The sequence below is a fragment of the Lissotriton vulgaris genome, chromosome 5 (assembly GCF_964263255.1).
Source record: "Lissotriton vulgaris chromosome 5, aLisVul1.2, whole genome shotgun sequence".
Lineage (NCBI taxonomy): Eukaryota > Metazoa > Chordata > Amphibia > Caudata > Salamandridae > Lissotriton > Lissotriton vulgaris.
Window position 1 is genome coordinate 1,203,330,404 of NC_141693.1, and position 21,593 is coordinate 1,203,351,996.

General features: G+C 41.3%; 1 protein-coding gene across 1 annotated transcript in view; it reads left to right on the forward strand.

Annotated features, from left to right (window-relative positions):
* LOC147712268 (uncharacterized) overlaps positions 1-21,593 on the forward strand; it is a 593,266-nt gene that overhangs the window by 434,619 nt on the left and 137,054 nt on the right. Inside the window, exon 13 of the mRNA XM_086919610.1 lies at positions 548-724. Within this exon, the coding sequence (XP_086775736.1) occupies positions 548-724 (177 nt within the window). The remainder of the gene's footprint in view (positions 1-547; positions 725-21,593) is intronic.

The window sequence follows — 21,593 nt, forward strand, 5'->3', positions numbered from 1 at the left end:
ATGATTGCTCCCGGAAAAGTCGGGATGGGCTGCTAGTAATAAATAATGTAAAACAGTCTCATTGTAGTCACAATTGCAAAGTAAAGATAAATGGCAACATTATTTTTGTGTCTGAGAGTCTATGTGACCAACAGCATGCAATCCTTTGTAGCAACAGTGAACACACACAAGCAAATAAAAATAGTAAAGAAAGGGCAAATGTGGAAACACAGTAGGATATTAGATTGTTGTTCACAGCACAGTCTTGCTCCCGATCTGATTATCATTGGGTGCACTAATATGTAGGTGACAAGTTAAAAAATAATTCACTACAGAGTCAAACAGAACAAAAATTCAACCTGGTTCCTAGCTAAACAGAACTTTTACTTTTTCTTTACACTTTGTGGAACAAATGCTGGCTAAATACATTTTTCAAAGCTATCTCAACACTTTTAAGTCTAAAAAGAACGTTTTACCTTTGGTTCTTGCTTACTATGATATGAAACGGTTGTTTTTTGAGTCATAAATTAGATGTCATAATTGTACTAAAGCTGCAATGTAATTGTAGAATCAACAGAATCAGAAGATCTGGAGTCACCTACAACAGAATCACTAACAACATTATTAATGGAAATAGAAACAACAGAAGTAACAACACCAACAATAACAACATTAATAACACCTCTTAAAGCAACAACACTACCGACAAACAAAATGACAACAAACACAACCACCAAACCAGAAGGTAACGTCAAATTCTTACTGATCGTATACCATAGTCATGGTATTTTTGTATAGTTGATTATGATGTAAAGCAATGTGCAGGCAATACGATGAAACAAAGAGGTAAGTGGAAGTAATTGATGAACCAGACAGGTAAGTGAGATTAGAAGTGGGAAACATGTTATGTATAAGATGAAGCAGATGTGGTTGGACCTAGGATTGATTGGAAGGGAAGAGTATTGACAGTATATGTTGTTCACTTTTCTGCACACTCTTAATTCTCCACAAATTTGCTCACAATAAATGTTTTACTGGTCATCTTCATAAATTAGCCATCTGTCATTTATTATTTAACACAGTTTTGTTCTATTTTGCATGCTATAATTTTGCTCATGATAGAATTTAAATAGTTGGTGTTTGCTATGTATACAATGTCTACAGAGATATTCCAGATACCTATTAGTTGTTCTTTGAAGGTGTGCGAGTCATACACTTGTTGGGTCCGATTCACAAAAGTAATCTGAGACAAAATCCTAACTTTACGAAGTTTGGTATTCACAGAAGGCATTTAGGAGTACTAAAGTTAGGATTTTGTCTCAGTCAAACTTACTTAGTTTCACTTAAGACCAAAATTTAAGATTAACCGAGACAAAATCCTAACTTTAGTACTCCTAAATAGCTTCTGTGAATACCGAAAGTCCTAAAGTTAGGATTTTGTCCCAGACTACTTTTGTGAATCGGGCCCGTTGTAATTAAGTAGATACATTTTAGTAAGTTCCTTCCAACATAACTTATATGTGCTCATGTATTTATTTTTTACATGAATGGAACATATATGAGTTATACTAAAAGAAAGTTGTTGAAAGAAAGTGAGATAGCACAGAACCATAGAACCTTCTAGTAAAAGGAAAGGTTGGATCATATTTCTAATTGCTATGATATGTTCTTTATTTTTTGTGTTTAAAAGGCTTTGTGAGAGCCCAGAACTGAAAACCCAAGGCAGTTTTTAATTATTTTACTAAGTATCTCTATATATGTCTGCCTTCATTAATTTGTTTACTCTTTAACTTTGTCAGGACTTTCAAGCAAATAGGGTCTGCTCACATCACAAGAGCCTGTGGAGAAAAATTGTCAGATTCCAGTAAGAGTAACACAACAGGAGACTTAAAGACTGGGGAAGAGAAAACTTAGCTGGAGATTGGGGATTCATGGTCACTTGGCCTCCCATTCCAAGATGGTGGAGGGCACCTATATAGTCACAGATGTTCACCCACTATTACAAAGATAAGATGGTACCCCTTACTACAGGTGTACAGCACTTCCTGAGAAATGGGGGTCTCTAGTTGGCAGAGGTATGGCACAACTTGAATTAACCTGTGCTCACCCTCTGGTAGTTGGCACAGGGCAGGCAAGCTTAACTTAAGAGGCAATGTGTAAAGTATTTGTGCAACAATTAATACAGTAAAACTGTGAAACCCATCACTCAAAAATATTCCACACCACGTTGAATCACCAGACCTTACTTTATTAAACAAAACAAGACCAAAACAATAAAAATCCAATGAGTAGAACCAAAGGTATGACATTTTAAAGAATATCTTTTCATATAGTGCTTAGTTTAATAAAACACCCAACTGGGGCTATCTGGTTGCGCTGGACCGAGTCAAATCTAAACATCAAGCTAACCACCCCGGAGCACGTGTTGCATGCAGAAGCCATGCAGACCCACTGAAACAGAGCAAAAACATCAGCATTGAAGAGCAGCTGCAAGGAGCGGAGGTGGCGATGTGTTGTCATCGACCCAAAGGATTGAGGTCAATGCATCGGTACTGAGTCGTGAATTTCAGTCCTGAGTTGTCATCAATCTCTGTAGAATGAGCAGGGCAGATACAGCAGAGCAGGAGTCCAGCAAATCCAGCATAGTCCAGCAGAGTGTCAGTCCTTTCAGCAGCACAGTATTCCTTCTTCCTGTACTCGGGTCCAAAGTGTACTGAGCTGGTGGTGTCAGAGGTCCAGTACTCATACCTAGCTGTGCCTTCGAAGTGAGGGGAGCTGTCAAAGAGAGGCCTTTGAAGCACACAAGGTCCCTGGCCTTTTTGCCCTGGCTGGAGATTCACTATAGTGAGGTATGCAGCACTTTGTGTGGGGACAGGCACATCCCTTTTCAGGTGGAAATGTCAACTCCTCCCTCCTATCTAGGACAGGAAGACCCATCAGCTTGGTGATGGGCTGTCCGAATGTGAGTGGCACACCTAAGATCCCAGTGTTTGTAAAGTCTAGAGTAAATGTACAAAGCCCAGCTGTCACCCACCCCATATGTGTATTCAGAAACATGCAAAACAACTGAATGGTTAAAAAGAAAATGCCAGCTTTCTAAAAGTGCAATTTTCAGACTTATAAATTAAAATCCAACTTCACCATATGTTGTGATTTTAAATCGTGAGACCAGAAACACCAAACTCAAAATATTCATCTTGTCCCACTTGGAAATTACACTAAAAGTATATAATAAGGTAATCCCAATGTTAACCTATGGGAAAGATAGACCTTTCAGTAGTGGAAAACAAATTTAAGAGTTTTTCACTAACTGGACATGTAAAATGTAAAGGTAAGTATTGAAATAATCTGCACACTGCTCTTTGGCCTGTTTAGGGCCTGCCTTAGGGCTGACATATATTTATATTAAAAAGGAAGATTTGGGCCTGGCAGTTAATTTGCCAGGCTGAAATGGTGGTTTGAACTGCAAACACAGGTTCTGCAAAGACAGGCCTGAGACATGTTTTAATCCCTTCCCTGCGGGGGTAATTTCCCCACGGTGTGGGAGGGGCGGGGTGAGCACGGTGCAGCGGTGCTCATGACGAGACCAGCTCGTCATGAGTCATGGTGGAGCTGTGCTCATGATGAGCTGGTGTCGTCACGACCCCGCCCACTGATTAATTCGCCCACACAGGCAGGGAATGAATCGAGTGTGGGCATAACGCAGCCGTCATGACGAGACCAGCTTGTCATGAGCACAGCTCCTCCGTGACTCATGACGAGCTGGTCTCGTCACAAGCACCCAAGAGGTTAAAGAGCTACTGAAGTGGGAAGCACCATCAGTGTTGCAGGCCTACTAGTAGCATTTAATGTACAAGCCCCAAGCACATTGAGTGCACTTTGCTAGGGACTTATAAGTAAATTAACTATGCCAATTGTGGATAGGCTTATGTTACCTTGTTTTCCGAAAAGAACACCTGCACTTTAGCACAGGTCAGCAGTGGTAAAGTGTCCAGAATCCTAAAGCCAGCAAAAATGAAGTCAGCAAAAAAGGAGATCATAGGGCAAACAGTAAGGGGAAACCATGCAAAGAAGGTCAGGTCCAACAGAGTCATTCTAGGAAGAGAAGCTATGAAACACGGTAAAATGCATGTACTCTTTGCCTGGCAAACGTGTCTTGTTGGATTACTCATTCTTACATTTGTTCGCACCCAGCCTTCTCCCTTGCTACAATGTTGTTGTTTTCTTAGGTCCTATTTTTATTACACTATATTGGGCTTGTCTTGCACTAGATCTCTTGCCTTTAGACCCTTCCCTCTGCAGGATTTGGGCTGTCCCACTAAATTAATGCCTATGCCAACTCTTTGACCAGCAATCCCTAGGTTCTATTAGAAGTAAGTGAGTTATCAATATTGTTGTAATGCAATTTCCATACAATTGTATGTAGAGTAATTATAATCAGTTTACCCATTTCACAGGAGTGATGTGTTTAGCTGTTTGTGGATATTCCATTTCCCTAGCCTTGCTTTGTACTCTGTAGCCCCAAGACCATTCCAGTAGAGCATTCCATTTCCCTAGCCTTGCTTTGTACTCTGTAGCCCCAAGACCATTCCAGTAGAGCATTCCATTTTCACTAGAACTCTTGATGTTTTGGGTTCGAGGAAGTTGGAGGTCTGCTCCTGGAATTCCTTCTTAATACTGGTGGTCATTACAGTTTTACAGGCCAACATGGACTCTGCTAATGTGGAAAGAGATGAAAAATGCTCAAGTAGAAAGAGCAATTCTGTTACATCCCCTAAATCAGTTGCAGAGTGAGCATGTTGCTGTTCCTTTATCGACATCGCCAAACTCATTCAGCATAGTACCCTCTGTTAATATAGTCAGACACTTGAGCAGTTATCGATCATTATTATGCATCAGCTATTTCTGCTAATGCTGTAATGGCTCCTAATGTTAAATTCACAGGTCACCCACATTTTTCTGTTTTCAGCCCAGTGCCAACTGCATTTCCTTGGAATACCACATAAGCTGTCAACACAATTTGCTAAAGTCTCTTTTGTACGATCTTATTGACCAAAATGCCTTTGTGTGGACCACCCCTCTTGATTTGGAAAATATCTCATCATTGACTATTTCCATTCCTTTTTAGTTACATTTTGGGCTTTTTTGAAAGGAAACATCCAAAACAAAAAAACATAAATGGGTTTATTGACACTTTGTTAAGGTTTTCAGGATATAATTTTTTATATGGCCCACTTTCCAAGATAATTACCAGAGGCAGCGTCTTGCTTTGGCTGAAGAACCTTTACAGATCTTAGCCTTCCTGAATGCTGGAACTTTAAGCAGATTTATGGATACCAATTTTGTGAAACAGAATGTAAAACAGAATGAAAAATGGTCTAATTCAAAAAATGTGCTTTGTAGTAAGTTTTATTGTACTACACTATCATTACAAACACTCGCTGCCTAGGAGGGAATTTCACCATCCTCTCTATAACAGAATACTCGTCCAGAGAAAACACCACATACGTACATACAATCTCCTGCCACAAGGAAGAGACCAATTGGTATTTTCTGGGGTGTATTAATTAGTAATATATGATACACGGAAGGCCAATCTGTACAATTTCTAGCCATCAACCAACTAACAATTAGACGATTACTAAACACAATCAGGAAAACATATGTAGAAATATATATATATATATATATATATATATATATATATATATATATATATATATATATATATATATATATATATATATATATATATATATATATATATATATATATATATATATATATATATATATTATGTATTGAACCTGAAAATAAAGTTATAATAAGCAAGATTAGTAGGAAAAAAAGAAATTAATGGAACACCTCACCAACTGTCTGTCCATCCCATTTCCACTTCACCAAAGGGGAGTACGGTTCTTCGACCGAAACAGGAGACAGTAGCGACACTATACACCCCACTGCCAAAGGTGCACGTCTGCCCTGTGATGAACTTCCACCGAACAGAACCCAGACACCTCCTTTAGTACAAGTGGAGATAGAAGATGATGCTCCTAGTGAGCCTCGGCCCCTTTTCCCATCAGAGTCCGTACCACTCCGCACCAAGGCCACAGCTTCAGCTGGCCAGGCGTCTGTTATGGCTTCAGAGCAGAGCAAGTACATACCTCCGACAAGATCCAGTTCTTTCTGGTCAGCAAAGTGCGAAAAAGAAGTGAAAAGGAAAACATGCCCTTCTCACCTAGTGAAGGTCAGAAAATGGCGACAGCTCAGAAAATGGAGTCACTCAGGCATAAGCCTCTATTCACGCAAAAGAGCAAAATTACTATGCAAGATGACATAAGATCTTGCCAAAGCCAATAGCAAGCGCTGCCATTAAGCAAGATAAAGTCAGAATCTGAAAGGGACATAATAAAGCCCTACTACGCAGCTTATTCTTACTAGGTAGGCCTACACATCACTATATTATACTAAAATATGCTAAATAAGACTGTGATGGTGATTGGTGACTGTCTTTATCAGGCTATTTAGCTACATAAATAGCACTTTCATTACACCTACCTCAATTATATTCTATGGAATGGTGTTTGCTGTACTAGTGCTAGGCCATGTGTAGTAAAAGAATTACTACAAACATGCAAGTTACTACACAAGTGTAAGTTGCTACACAAGAGTAGCTTGTGAACCCATGGGTAGAAGTTGCTCCTCCTTTACATTCTGAGTGGTTGTCTTCCTTATTCACATCAGAAAGCACTATGGGATGTCTTATTAACATGGTCTAATGCTTAGTTTTGGAAATTCATTAATTAGGGTCATGAATGTGTTAAATCTTCAATTATAAAGAAATCTGGATCCTATGATTATGCCTCTTTTGGAACACCGCTGACTGTCGTCCCCCCCCCCCCAAGTTGTGTCCATCTAGGGCAACATTGACAGTCACTGTTTCTGTTAGAACCAGAGGGGAGTCTGACCACCCCTCTCCATCTTGGGGCCATTGTCTTCTTAAGATTGTTCTGTACTGGTAGGCGGGGCGCTTACTCCTGGTCCCCATCCAGTAGCCTATGCCTCTTTAATATTGAGTAACGGTATGGACAGCATATTTTGTCCGGGGTCTGAGGCGAATGAGGAGAAAAAAAAGAGTAGCTTGTGAATACCATGAAGACTTGCTCAAAAGGGTAAACTTGGTCAAAAATGTAGGATACCTTTGTGAATCAGGTCCACAATCCACAACATGATCTAGCTCAAGAGACACATTGAACCTTTAGTTTTTCATATTAAAAATGTTCCAGCTTTGTTTCAAGTGTTTGCAAAGACCCTGCCTCCCTCAAAAAACCATGAGTAGCAAACCTGTCACAATCACAGTCACCTATGAAGTAAACTGGCAACAACACCTGTACAAATATTTCCACGGTATCAAGATTTTACTGACATTTTTAATGAAAAAGGAATACTAGAAAAATGATAGGTGGAATGCTTGAAATAATCTCATACACCAGTAATTACTCAGGCTGCACCCAGATTCATTGGTTGTGTTCCAATTCGGAGAGCACCAGGACTGGCACGTCAGGATAATTTGCACATGGCTGGTTTTTGTCTGAAGTACTTTAGAGGGCAAAAAATGTAGGACTGGAATTTAGTTACAGATGGTTGGAATTAATTGAAAAATCCCACCGTCCCTTTTTTGCACTCCTCCTTGCTAGAACCTAACTGTGACAAGCATGCCCAAAAATAGCTCCCAGGCTCACTGTGCTTCTGAAACCTAGCTACAGCATACTCACAAGGTTTAAACTAGCTGAAGCTGATCTGCTGTTGCTTATGGCCCAGTTCAGAGGGACCCTGGCTGGTAGTTCAGACTGCACTGCCTCTATTGACATTAAGGTTGATTTGCATATGATTAGTTCCAGTTTTAGGTGATTTGGCGGGCAAAACCACAATGGACTGTGATGCTGCATGGTGGCTGCTTGAGTCTGACAGAACTGAAGACATATACAAATTGATGCGGCACATATTGAAAATCTTTTAATGACTTATTAATAATCCCTAAAACCATTTCCACCATGACACTGACCCTCTAGATAAGTCTCCTAGTGATGGACGAAGACAATACAATTGCTGTGCAGGGCCCCGTTCATACAGAGGGAATCACAACAATCAAAAACACCATTCACCTGTCCCACCATACCATTAACCAAGGAGGGATCCCTCTCACTGAGGCCCTCATTACCATCCTCAACACCTCCTTCAGTACAGCCACGTTTCTGGAACCATTGAAGCATACAGCCCTAAATACCCTCCCAAAGTAACCTTCTGTCGGCCCAACCAAACTCACCAAAATGGACCAATATTCCCTTCTACCCAGTCAAACTCTTAAAAACTCCATTACCAAGCACCTCTCCAACCACCTCGCCAAACACTAGCTTCTCAACACCATCCAATCAGGATTTGGACCCACCATCACCACAAAAACTGCTCTGATAGCCGCAAAAGATGATATCTTGATCATCCTCGACTGGAGAGAAACCCCAGCCTTCATCCTTCTAGACATATAAGCAGCCTTTAACACTGTCTCCCATTCCATCCCAATCAGAAAACTCAATCAAGCATGCATCCAGGGGCATTCCCTCAAATGGATGTGCTACTTCCTCACCAGAAGATCCCAAACTGTCAACATGCTCCCTACTCGCCTGAAACACCAGATCTAATATTCAGAGTCCCGCAGGGCTCCTGCTCTGACCGATGCTCTTCAACATCTGCATATTTCCCTTGGTGGGTGTCAAACAAGCCTACAACATAAACTTCCTGACACTGACGGCACACAACTGATACTATTTCTATCAGACAAAACACCCAAAGACCAAGAGCAAGTTTACCACATACATCACCAAAGTGGCCACCTGGATAAATCCAGTTACCCAAACTGAACTCAGACAAGAGCGAAGTGGTAATCATCAGAAAAGACTCCTCGCCATGGGACTCCATCAGGCTCACAGACCTTGACCTATGCCTTGCGGGCAAGCGTGAAACCCCAGAATGACCATAGGCAACACACTGGACATAAACATCCAAGTCCACACATCCTGCTTAACAACCTGAGGATGGTAAAGGAATTCTTCAAGTGGCTACCAGACAACACAGGAAAATGTTCACCCAAGCCCTCATCTTCAGAAGACTAGACTATCGGAACACCCTCTACACAAGGATAACCAATCAGTTCACAAGAAGACTGCAGACTATTTAAAACGCAGCAGCTGGACTAGTCCTCAACCACACATGCTGAGCCCCCATCACCACACCTTAAGTAAATCCACTGGCTCCTGATAAGCAAGCATGCACACTTCAAACTCCTCAACCACACCTACAAAACTCAGGCCCTGCTTAACTGAACTGCCACATTTACTTCCACCAACCTTCTAAACATCTCAGCTGTGCCAGTTTCTCATCAGCACACATCCCACACATACACAAATGCTGAACATTGGGTCATACCTTCCTATATTGCATTTCAAAATCTGGGAGCAGTCTATTGCACACAAGAGCCTCCTCCTTTCTTCTTGACTTTCGCAACACGCTGAAGACCTAATTTTTCAAGTAAGCCCTCCAGGGCCTGCCTCTCATACCTGCTATGGAGCACCTGAATACCCTCACCAGTGATTAACATGCTATAACAACATAGTTAACATGACATAACATAACATAAAAATCAGTAAATCAGGTTGTGGCCCAAGGCCATGTGTGGCTTTCACGGCTGATAACCTTTGTATGTATCTGCCCTTAGCCGCGGACGCCAGGGTAATGGGATGCCCTGAAAAGTTGCTTGATGGAGAGAGAAGACAAGAAGTGATATCACTTCATATGTAATTTGATGAGGGGAAATGCATCTATTATTCAAATGTTCTGCTCTTAAAAGTTTCTGAGCACAGCTTAGCTTAGAGTACCCTTCATATACAGTCATACTATTCCAGCTAATGAGCAGTAGTCTCTCACAATCCATGTTTTAAGTGCTGCAGCTTTCTCCATTTGATTACCTAATAACTGACTTTAATGTTGTACACGTTTCTTTCAGTTGTGGATGAGTTACCTCAAGGTGCCTACCACAAGGTGCAGGGATGAACTGCACCTCCCATTTCACTATAGGAACATGCATTGCAGTCAAATTATGGTCGCAATGCATATTCTCATAGTGAACCCATAGCAGGCATCTCAAAGTGCCTACCACAAGGAGCTGGGATCAACAGAGGGGAAAAACTAATTTGAGAGCAACCCTTCAGACACTAAGGGACCCAGGTTAAAGTAACCAATAACAAACTGTTGTTCCCTATGTTGTTGTTCTTTATATACTGCCACTACCACATACTTTTCACACTTTTCCATACAGTGTATTCAAACTATAAGCCTTATTTTTAGTAGAAATATCTCCTCCTTTATTGAACAAATGATTTTATACACAGCATTTAGAATATAGTAAAAGCCCAAACAGTTCATAAAATCGTTTTGCAGAAGATACCACAGATATTATAATAGATTATCTCCCATGTGTGTAGTGATCCTTTGCCTACACATTAATTATAATTAACTACATCTCTTTATAGTCAAATGACCACAATTCAATTGTATTCACTTCTTCATATATAATAGTAGATGAGTGTGTACAAATAGTATATCTAACGACAAGTCTCCTAAGTAAGAACATACATAAACATTTGTGAACCTTTTTGTTAAAGCAAAACAATTCAAGACAGTTGTCGACACAGCTTTTCAGTGGACTAAAACTGGTCGACACCAACTTCTTCAGGACAGACTTTAGATTAAAAACAGTATTGTTCACTGGAGAAATAAAAAGAATACATGCATAAACATTCAATGAAGAAGGACTTTTACAATCACTAAAAAACAGGCTGTAGGTCCTATAGACATATTCCCCATTTGTACATCTCTCTAATAACATTTAATTGGTAATACTCAGATTAATATAGATCAATCAAATATAGGCTTGACACAAGTATCAAACCTTTCCTCCAAAAGATAGCATCCCAGTGTTCCGCATTCATTGTCCTTTACTCCCCTCTCTTTCTGGGCAGTTACTTACTTACAGTTTATTTTGAATCTTTGGGTAAAAATTCATCTTGTGGAGTACTTCACTTCCTTCAGATTTAAATCAATACGCAATCGGGATTTCCTCTTTTTTCTCTGATAATCTGCAACATTATATATTCAATACATTATCCTTTTTGATAATTTCCCTACATTGTTGTAAATTATTATTAAGGATTATTAATAATATTACATGCTCACCCTTATGTTCAGGGTAATTATGGCTAAATCCACTAATCATTGGGCTGTGTCTGGCTGCAGTCTTTTCCTTGATTTAGGGTTATGGCATAGGCCTCCTTGGTTTCATTGACCCTTATGCCTTATCAATTTCAAAACCCACTTTTTATTTATTCCCAGCCTCAGAATCTATAGGATGTCAAAAATTGATTTTGTAAGAAATTGGGTTTTTGGTAACTTTTATAGATATGTACGTAACATCTCTTCCTATATTTAAAAATGATTTTTCCTAATTCAGTTTGGTAAAAGTTGCTAACAAATCTAAGAATTACTTTTCTCCCTCTATGGCATTATGCAGTGCTTCAAGATCGATAATATCTCCTGTTGCATCAGATAATCATACCCTGGCTTCTCAAAAATGTAATAAAAACCTTTTTAGTGGGGAATTATTTTGCCAAATAAATGCGAACAGCATGGGAGCCACATGTGCTCCCAGTCTGGCATGTATGTATGTAGGAACTTTTGAAGATAAGAATGTTTTTAATGAAGCAGCACAATTTTACGAGAATGTATCACACTGGTTGCGCGTCATAGGTGATGTATATTTTATTTGGGAAGGCGACAAAGAAAATCTGGAAACCTTCATATAATGGTTAAATTGTGGAGATCCAAATTGAAAGTTTACATTTACCATGAGTCACATGTTTAGTGATTTCTTTTAAATATTAAAATTGTAGCAAAGGAAGGGAATTTGGAGGTAGAAATATTATCCTTCATTATCATAGCAATAATCCAAGATGCCAAAAAGATAATATACCATATGGCCAGTTTCTCCATTTGATGAACATAGATCTTCCAGACTCACAGGTAAAAGAAATGCCCCTTTAACAGATCATTGGCTAGAATGCAACCACAACGTGGATGTTATTAGGTGGTGCGTACTAGAAAAGATCATAGGAACTAGAAGAGTAGGGACCCTTGATAAAAAAAAGTAAGTGCAGAGAACATTTTTTTGAGTAATTGCCCTTTTGGTGATTTTCCTGCTTCCTGTTTCCTGAGAATACTCTGGTGGAAGCGGCCTTGGCGCCTTGTGCCGGTGCCTGAATTGGTGCGGAGGTGCCGAGCCGAGCTGAGCTGAGCTGAATTCGACATCCGATGCCCGGAGCACCCGGAGCTCTGAACCCGTAGTATGGAGCATGAGGCGGGAGGCGAACTGGGCTCAGTGTGCGATGCGTGCCCCTTGCTATCCCCACCCACGTCAAGCATGCCAGGCATCTTTGCAAGTTCAGCAGCTGTAGCAGGCTCGGGTGACCACAGAGGTGGCTCGGTTAGACCGAGTGCGGTATGCGGTCCCCCAGGTCAGTGTCCCCCACTTGCCTGTCAGCTACATTGCACCCCTCTTTACTTGCATTCCGGCGGCTGCTCAGAAGACGGGGTCAGTCCAGTGATACCCCATTGTCCCAACTGACTCCAGCATCCTTCTGCAGCATAAGCAGCCTAAGGCTCAAGGGTCAAGATCAAGGCTTCAAGTCTCCGGTGAGTGTGTGCGCTCAATACCACAGTTTGCTCCAGTTGCCCCAGTTGCTCCAGGGCGGGGAGAGATTTGATCAGCGAGTGCCTCTGATGCACCACAGGGGCACCGCCTTATCCTGATGTATATTGCCGCCTACTTCCGCACAAGGAAGAGATCTGAAGAGACCTGTCTCCCCCTCCATTAATCCCGCCCGACCCGCTGGCCGGGAAGCAGCTAAGGTGGATAGTAGCTGCCCTCCACTCCTCCGCTGTGGTGGAGCGTCACACCATCCACACCCAAGTGTATTTAACCCTGCAATGAGGTCAGAGAAAACTAGGAAATTGCAAATTAAATCCCTACCCAAAAATACAAGGTGAGAGTCCTCTTGTGACAACTTGGATATAGCGGGAGCCCCACCCTTGGGCACACTTCAGACCAATGCGACACAGGGATATGCTCAGCCAACACGAATCCATCCCTGATCCCCCCAGGCGTTTCTGCTTTACCTACACTGTTGGGTCGTTACCCTCTGTCAGTCCTAATCTTCCTGATCCAAAACCAGATACGGCAAACCCTGTGGCTACCTCCCCCAAAGGGCGACATTGAGGGACTTCTTCAAAAATGCTGCAGCAACAAAAAAGCCAGGCCCAACCCCATATGTTCGGTATAGTACTGTGCTGGAAACTACTCAGGCCCACCAGCCTTCAGACCGGAATTTAAAACGAGTAGAGGCCACGATTCATGACGGCCCCCATAGGTTGGGCCTTAATCCAACCCCATCTACACCCCCATTAAGTACACTAACGAAGGATGAATATTTTGCTCTAAACACTATTGAGTGCTGTTTACTAACACCATCATCAGGATCAGACGTGTTCCACCACGACCAGCTACCAGCTATCAGCTAACGTAGAGACAACCTTAGTCTCATTCCTAAACACTTCTTTAAGGGAGGATGAGCAGCCCTTTACCAACATAAGCTCGCAACCACCTTAATACCAAATGTACAGACCACGATCACGGCTATGGGTGAGCAGGTTGGGAGCAAACCAGCATTAATTGCCCAAATTGAACAACTAATAGGGTCAACCCTAGGGTCAACTCTAGGCAAGGTCCAATCATCACCCACAAAAACTATACTGGACCCATTTTATCAGTGTAATCGCCTGGGCTCCCCAATTGGCAGCCCGAATATAAAAAATTTATTTGACCTATCCTTTTTCAATGTCAATCGTATTAAGCTACCTGCCCTTCAGAGATGCTCGTCGAATAATGAGAACATTTTTTGGTCTCAACTTTTGCAAACCATCCAAACAACAGTCTCAGCGTTCAATTATAATTCTCACAAACTGGACTTGCAGGTGGATCTTTTACACACACTTGCCGTGTTCACATCCGGGATTAACCAAAAACTAGAAGTTCTTAACACAAAAGCACAATCTAAAGAACACTTAGCACAGGCGGTATGCTGTTACTCTCTGATAATTTACAGACTCTCTTCGTTACCCGACTTTCTCTCGTCAGTTTTAACCGAAGTGAAGAAATTCCCGTTATCAGGGAAGACTTGTATTACATCTCAGGATCATCGTTCACCCACGATAGCTGACTTGGCCACTCAGAAGTCAAACAAGAGAAACCAAGGCGTCAACAGCAATGAAGCCCCATTAGAAAGCTGATGACAGTCAAACACACAGCTCTTGGCGCCGTTAATCCTATACTTGAATCACAAAATGCTGATACAACAAGCCCCTTAACCCGCCAATCTTTAACAGCTAACGCAAATCCGAACATCTTAAAATTAGACCAGGCGATCCTGCTAAAGAGCACATCCTCAACTGGCAACAAGGCATCCAAGTGTTCTGGCACGGCTGCTGGTAAAGTAGTCAATGTGGTACAAACCCACAGGGTGAGTAAGTGGGAAAATCGCAACAGACAAGTAGCTGAAAGCTGAAATACAATAAGTCATTTTTTTTTAAGCTCACTCTTATCACTGGGCTCGACAAGTACAACTAGGACCATTAGCAATTAGTATCCAGCTCATCAATCAACTCTGTATAAAAAAAACTATCAACAAACAACCTACAATCCGCAGCAAACACTTGGTCCGAGCAAATTGAAGTTCTTAAGCTTACTCCCCAAACAACGCCAAAGAAAGGCCAACCTCCATCTAATGTGGAGCTTGAAGCAGACCAGGTGCGACCTCCATTCACAAACCATAACTCAATGGCTACTCCCAGCGCAAGCACATCTACCCTGACATCAGCAGGCAAGCCAAGATTAGGGAAAAAGTCGGAGGGTTTAGATTAAGCCGCAGGTAACCTCTGCCACAATGTAAAGGAAAGGCTTCTATCAATTCCAACTACAATACTGGATCCTGTCACCAAGTGTAAAACCATCCTTAATAAAGCGACCCTAAACCCTGTCAGCACTAAAACCATCTTTAATAAAGTGACTCTAAAGCCTTCCAGCGATCATATAGGGCCTTTGCAAAGATCTTTTGGAGACCAGACCACACTTCAAAGTCATCAGACCTTACCATCGCTCCCATAGAGAGACACTTGCCCATTGAAGGGACCCAGCCCAAACGGTTGTTAGTCCCGGAGTACATTTCCCAAGGCCCGCACGACATCCTAAATCGTAGGAACATTCTTAGACTTTATAAATCCATACCAGAATTAAGCAAACTGGAATCTAGTGATATAATATCAATTGAATTTAAACCCAGTAACAGCAATCAATCAATCGAAACAACTTTGATAACTCTGGTAACCGAAGCAATAAAGGAACTGGTACAATCACAGATAGAGCCATTTAACAGCTGGGGCAGAAACTTAGTACTACCCAGTGATCTCCAGTACCCTTAAATCCTAGCTAGTGCTTTGGCTGCTTCCATTCAATCAGCAAATCCACCATTCTCGATATTAAGATCAGCTCGAAGTAGCTCTCTAGCAGAGCGTGGCAAGCCAGCCACAGAGAGCCAATCCACTCTGAAGCTCAACTGGGCCTGGTTGCCAGGGACCCTGTTGCAAGACTATAAAAATTGAAATATTCTCACTCTAGTCTGTCAATATGCTCCAGGAACATCAATGGCCTTGACACGAAACTTCAATCCCCTGACAGTCTAGAATTCCTGAAAAGATACAACATCACCCTTCACCAGGAAACCTGGTCTGTAACAAGTACCCCAGACTCCAAATACTACGCCAGCCTCCTGTTGGAAGACCTGTCGTCCTGGGCGTTAAAAACTCAGCGGCTGCCATTTAATCAGGCTGGCTTTGTGGCCAAATCAGGCACTACTAGCAACCTATTGACCCTGTCCGTACTCATGTAGAAAGCAGCATCCTCAAAAATGTTACTACATTGCTGCTTTGTTGATTTTAAAGCGGCCTTTGATCAGGTGCCTAGGGACCTGTTATGGCACAAATTACAAAAGTGGGGAATACCCAGTGATCTGTTAAAGTCTATAATCCAACTCCATTCAAACACTTGGATTCACATCAAGCTGGGTGAGAGGACACATGTTTCAAGAAAAATACAGACTTCCTGTGGGGTTAAATAAGGATGTGTGTTGGCCTACCTCCTATTCAACCTTTTCCTTTCAGATCTATCCCATCTATTAGACAAAGTCAACTCTCATCCCCCCAACTTGGTGAATCCAGAATCAGTAATCTGCTTTATGCCTACGACCTAGTTTTATTCAGCCATACGAGGGTCAGTTTACAGAGACTCCTTGACCAGCGGCTTTCTTTTACATCAAGTAATGCTCTGAAACTTAATCTTTCAAAACCGAAAGCTATCATCTTTGGGAATCGGAAGCAGAAAAATGACGGGGGGTTCTTCAATGGTAAAAAAATTCAAACTGTTGCATCGTAAAAATATTTGGGCATTTATAAGGACTCCAAGAGCTTTTTTCTAAAACAGAAAGAAGTGGTCAAAGCAAGCATTGTCTCTCGAAGCAGCATCAATGAAACTCTCGAGACAGCTACTTGGCCCTAGCTTATCCCCCCTCTTCACAGACATGAAGGCAAAGGTTACAATTTATCTAACTTATGGTCAAGAAATTATGTTGGGGAACAATTCTATAATGCTGAATAAAATAACTAGAATTTTTAAATGAGCCTGGCACCTGCCGAAATCAGCGTCACCAGCTCAGATTAGGCTCGAGTTTGGCCTTTTGAACCATGAGGTTGTCAGAGCAGGTGCATTCATCAAGTTGTATCATAGATTGGGCAACTCAAGGGAAGGAAGCCTGGAGCCCATGTTGTGACAAGAAATATCAGCCAGCCAATACAGTCAAAAACACCAACGTTATCTTGAACACTCCTTGCGATTGTTTGACGTTGTAGATTACTGTGGTACTAATCCACCCCAGCAGGCAATAAAACTGTCATTAAAAGAAGTGTTTGACTCTGGTCTTCCCATCAGGACAGAGCACAAATTTCTAAAAGAAAAAGAAAACACGCCTGGTCCATGATCGCGGAGCTCAAACCCAGATCAGCGGCCCCCTATCTTTCAAGCACTTATGCAGCCTTCTGGAAAAAATGATTTATGGCACTGAGGATGGGCGAATGACCCTTTCTAAAACACCTGCCAACATGGGGCCAGTAAAATTATGACATTAACTGTAGGGGCTGCGGTCATCATTCAGAATCAATTGAGCACGTGGTGTGTGCTTACCCTGTATTTCTTAATGACAGAAGGAATTTGCTGCGGGGCAAATGGATTAAACATGGTGTTCGATCATGCCGGCAAGCCATCATAACAGCAATGAATCCCAACCATGCGATGCTTAACGTCAGGTTCACGAAATTTGACAATTAAACTGCAAAAAAAATACATCAACAGGTTTTTTTTTTCTTCCTCCCATTTTTATTCTAATTATCACTATTTTAAGTAATCAAACAATAAACAATACTCACTAAGAGTACATTTAAATCATATATATATATATGGTCTTAATAATAGGGAGGAATGGTAAAGAATTATATGTAGTCATTTTGTGCTAGTAAACTCTGTAAATTAGATTTTCTAAATTTTGAGCCCGCTAATATCAAGGAATAATCCATTTCAACTAGGAATGTTGCCTGATAATAGAAATTGGGAAATAGGCATAGTACCTTAGAGGGAATATAATATACTGTCAACATATACCATTTCCCCACATATTTGAGGTGGTCTTTCTCCCTTTTATATAGATTTGGGTCTAAAGAAGAGATAGACATGAGTCTTGAATTCTGACATGGGGAAATCTTCCCCATGATGGTATTAAGACCAGAACATATAAGTTTAATAACACTGACACAGGTATTAATATGCAATCTATTTTGTTGGCCTTTATGTTATTTTTCAGATGAAATTCTGCTTTCATTCCAATTCCCCAAATTGACAATACCAAATAGGTTTATTGGCCATACTTACTGGTATGTGAATTGTGAAGGATCGCTTTTGATTTATAAGTAGTCCAGATGATGTTCAGGAATATTATTTAAAAAATTATTTGTGATGAGAATATTATCAAATGTGTAATTAAGTTTAAAAGTCAAGCCCACAATTTAACAGAGTTAAAACTTTGTAATGCCATCCTGATCGTGATAAAAATGACATTCCAAGATGGCAGCCACTTCAATGTTGAGAGATGGATAGGTTGAACTATAAGAAATCCCGCAAGTGATTGAGACAATATTGTTAGAGATATGCTGCATTGTCAAAAATTCAAAATTATACATTTAGAAATAGATCTAATTTTCTTTTGTGGCACTATTTAGTATCTATATTGTTGATAAAGAAATGACATTTAAAGATGGGTGCTACCCAAACAGGTCAAGGGGAATTGGTTCATGTATGAACTACCCCAGAACTGTTTGGGGGTCCGTGAGGAAGACCGTAAAGGAGAGGCGAGTATAAGGCAAATTAATGAGGAGTGCCAAGCCTATATATACAGACCTAGTCCAACTGCAAAACACTATTATGCGTGGGACTTTCGATCCATTTGGAAGAATTTGAGTGAGTGCAGTAAGCAATTTCAGAATATGTTAGATTTTTTTATTTAATTTTGGAGAAGTCATGGTATGATTATCTGATATAACGGGAGATAATATTGATCTTGAGGCACTACATAATGCTATAGAGGTAGAAAAGTTATTTTTAAATTTGTTTGGAACTTTTACCAAACTGAATTAGAAAAAATAATGTTGAAGTATAAGAAGAGATTTCAAGTACATAACCATAAAAGTTGCCTTAAGCCTGATTTCTTTACAAAATCAATTCTTGACATCCTTTAGATTCCGAGGCTGAGAATAAATATAAAGTGGCTTTTGAATTTAAAAGGAAGAAGGGTGAAGAAACCCAGTAGGCCTATTCAGTAACCCTAAATCAACTAAAAGACTGCAGCCAGATACAGCCTATCGACTAATGGATTACGCCATAATTACCCTGAACGTAAGGGTGAGCACTTAATAATATTAATAATTATTAATAATAAATTACAAAAATATGGGGAAATTATCAAAAAGGATAATGTATTGAATCTATACTACTATAATAAAGGAAGAACTTTCAGCCTTTGAGGCGGGTAAACTCGGGAACCACAGCGCCAATCCACACACCCGATACACCGTTGGAATCGTCAGGGTGTGTAGATGGTTATAGGCTATATAAATTTAAAAGAAAACGTTATTTAAAAAATGTACAGTAAAAAAAAAAGTAGACCCTCCGAAGTAGCACCGGCCGCGACGTGCGTGCTCACGTCAGGGGCGCGGGGAGGAGCGGCGTCCAGGAGCGCGACGAGGAGCGGCGGACATGGCGCGGGGAGGAGCGGTGACGTGAGGAGCCGCGGACAGGCCAGCGGTGGTGCGAGCAGCGGACAGGCTGGAGAAGCAGCGGCTGAGGTAAGGGAGCTGTGGACATGGCGCGGGGGAGGAGCGGTGATGTGAGGACCAGCGGACAGGCCAGCGGCGGAGCGAGCAGCGGACAGGCGGGAGGAGCGGCGGCTGAGGTAAGGGGACCCATGTCCGGGCAGGCGGGGGTCGGGGCAGGCGGGGGTCGGGGCAGGTGGGGGTCGGGGCAGGCGGGGGATGGGCCGGGTGGGGGCCCGGGCTGCTGGACAATGTCGGGGCGGGCGGGGGTCGGGGAAGCCTGTTGCTCCCGGACAAGGTCAGGACGGGCTGCTAGTATATAATATTGCAGTTTATCAGTGAAATAAGAGGAAACCCTGATTGCGTAGTGAATTACATTTTAAGGAAGCGAAGTACTCCACGAGATGGATTTCTACACAAAGATTTAGGATAAACTGTAAGCAACTGCCTAGAAAGAGAGAGTATTTAATGACAATAAATGTGGGACACTGGGATGATATATTTTGGAGGAAAGGTTTGATACTTGTGTCAAGCCCCATAGTTGATTGATTTATATTTATCTGAGGTTTACCAATTAAATGCTATTAGAGAGATGTACAAATGGGGAATATGTTTACAAGACCTACAACCTGTTTTTTAGTGATTGTAAAAGTCCTCCTTCATTGAATGTTTTGCATTCATTGTTTTTATTTCTAGAGTGAACAATACTGTTTTTAAACTAAGGTCTGCCCTGAAGAAGGTGTTGTGTAAACCAGTTTTAATCCACCAAAACACTGCGGAGAAAACTGTTTTGTATTGTTTTACTTTGTTTAAAAAAGTACAAAATGTTATGTATGTTTTTATTACTTAGAAGATTTGTTGTTAGATGCACTATTTCTACACGATCATCTACTATTATGCATGGAGCAGCAAATAAAATATAATTGTGGTTATTTGACTATAAAGAAATGTGCTAAATTATAATTGATATGTAGGCAAAGGATCACTATACACATGGGAGATAATCCATTGTAACATTATCTGTGCTCTCTTCTACAAAATGCTTTTATGAACTGTTTGGGCTTTTACTATACTCTTAATGCTGTATATAAAATAATGTTTTCAATAAAGGAGGAGATATTTCTACTACAAATAAGGCTTATAGTTTGAATGCACTGAATGCAAGAGTGTGATGAGTATATGTGTGGTAGTGGCAGTATATAAAAAACAACATCATAGGGAACAACACTTTTTATCAATATAGGGGCACCTGGCCTCCAACCAGAGGCTGTGATTCCAAGTGGGCCCTGCTTGGACCCAAAACATGGTTTCTGACATGGTTTCCAAGTCACACAGACCGGCGTGGAAACCATGTCAGAAACTGTCATCGTAATCTCAAGAGTGGAAAAGCCCTTGAGATTACTACCTGGCTTTCGACTGCTGAACGGGATCTCTGAGCCCGTTTAAAGCCAGCCGGAAACTACTGGTCAGTTTCCTTTCTGACCGCCGCCATCATAATGAGGTAGTAGAAAAGGAAACCGAACAGCCCATTAGGATGCAGCTGTAAAGGCTCCGACCAAAGGAAGGAGCCTCTATTAGCCACATCATAATCTGCTGTCTAATGTTTTGGACCCATTATAATCCAAATTGTTACCAATTCTTGGCTGTTCAAAATGGTCGGTTATATGAGTATGCTCTGTTAATACCCTCACCAGTGATTAGCACACTATAAAAACATCATCAACATGACATAACATAACATTGAATTCTGTGAAAATGGTTGCACCCAAAGGGCATTCCTGGCTCTCACTGGTGGTAACCTTGTCAATGCACCCTTACCTGGGACATCCGGGTAATGGGATGCCCTGAAGAGTTGCTTGATATAGAGAGGAGACAAGAAGAAATGTCACTTCCTAGCAAATGGATGAGGGGAAATGCATCTATTATTCAAGAGCTCTGTTCATTAAAGTGTCTGAGCACAACTTAGCTTTGAGTGCCCTTCA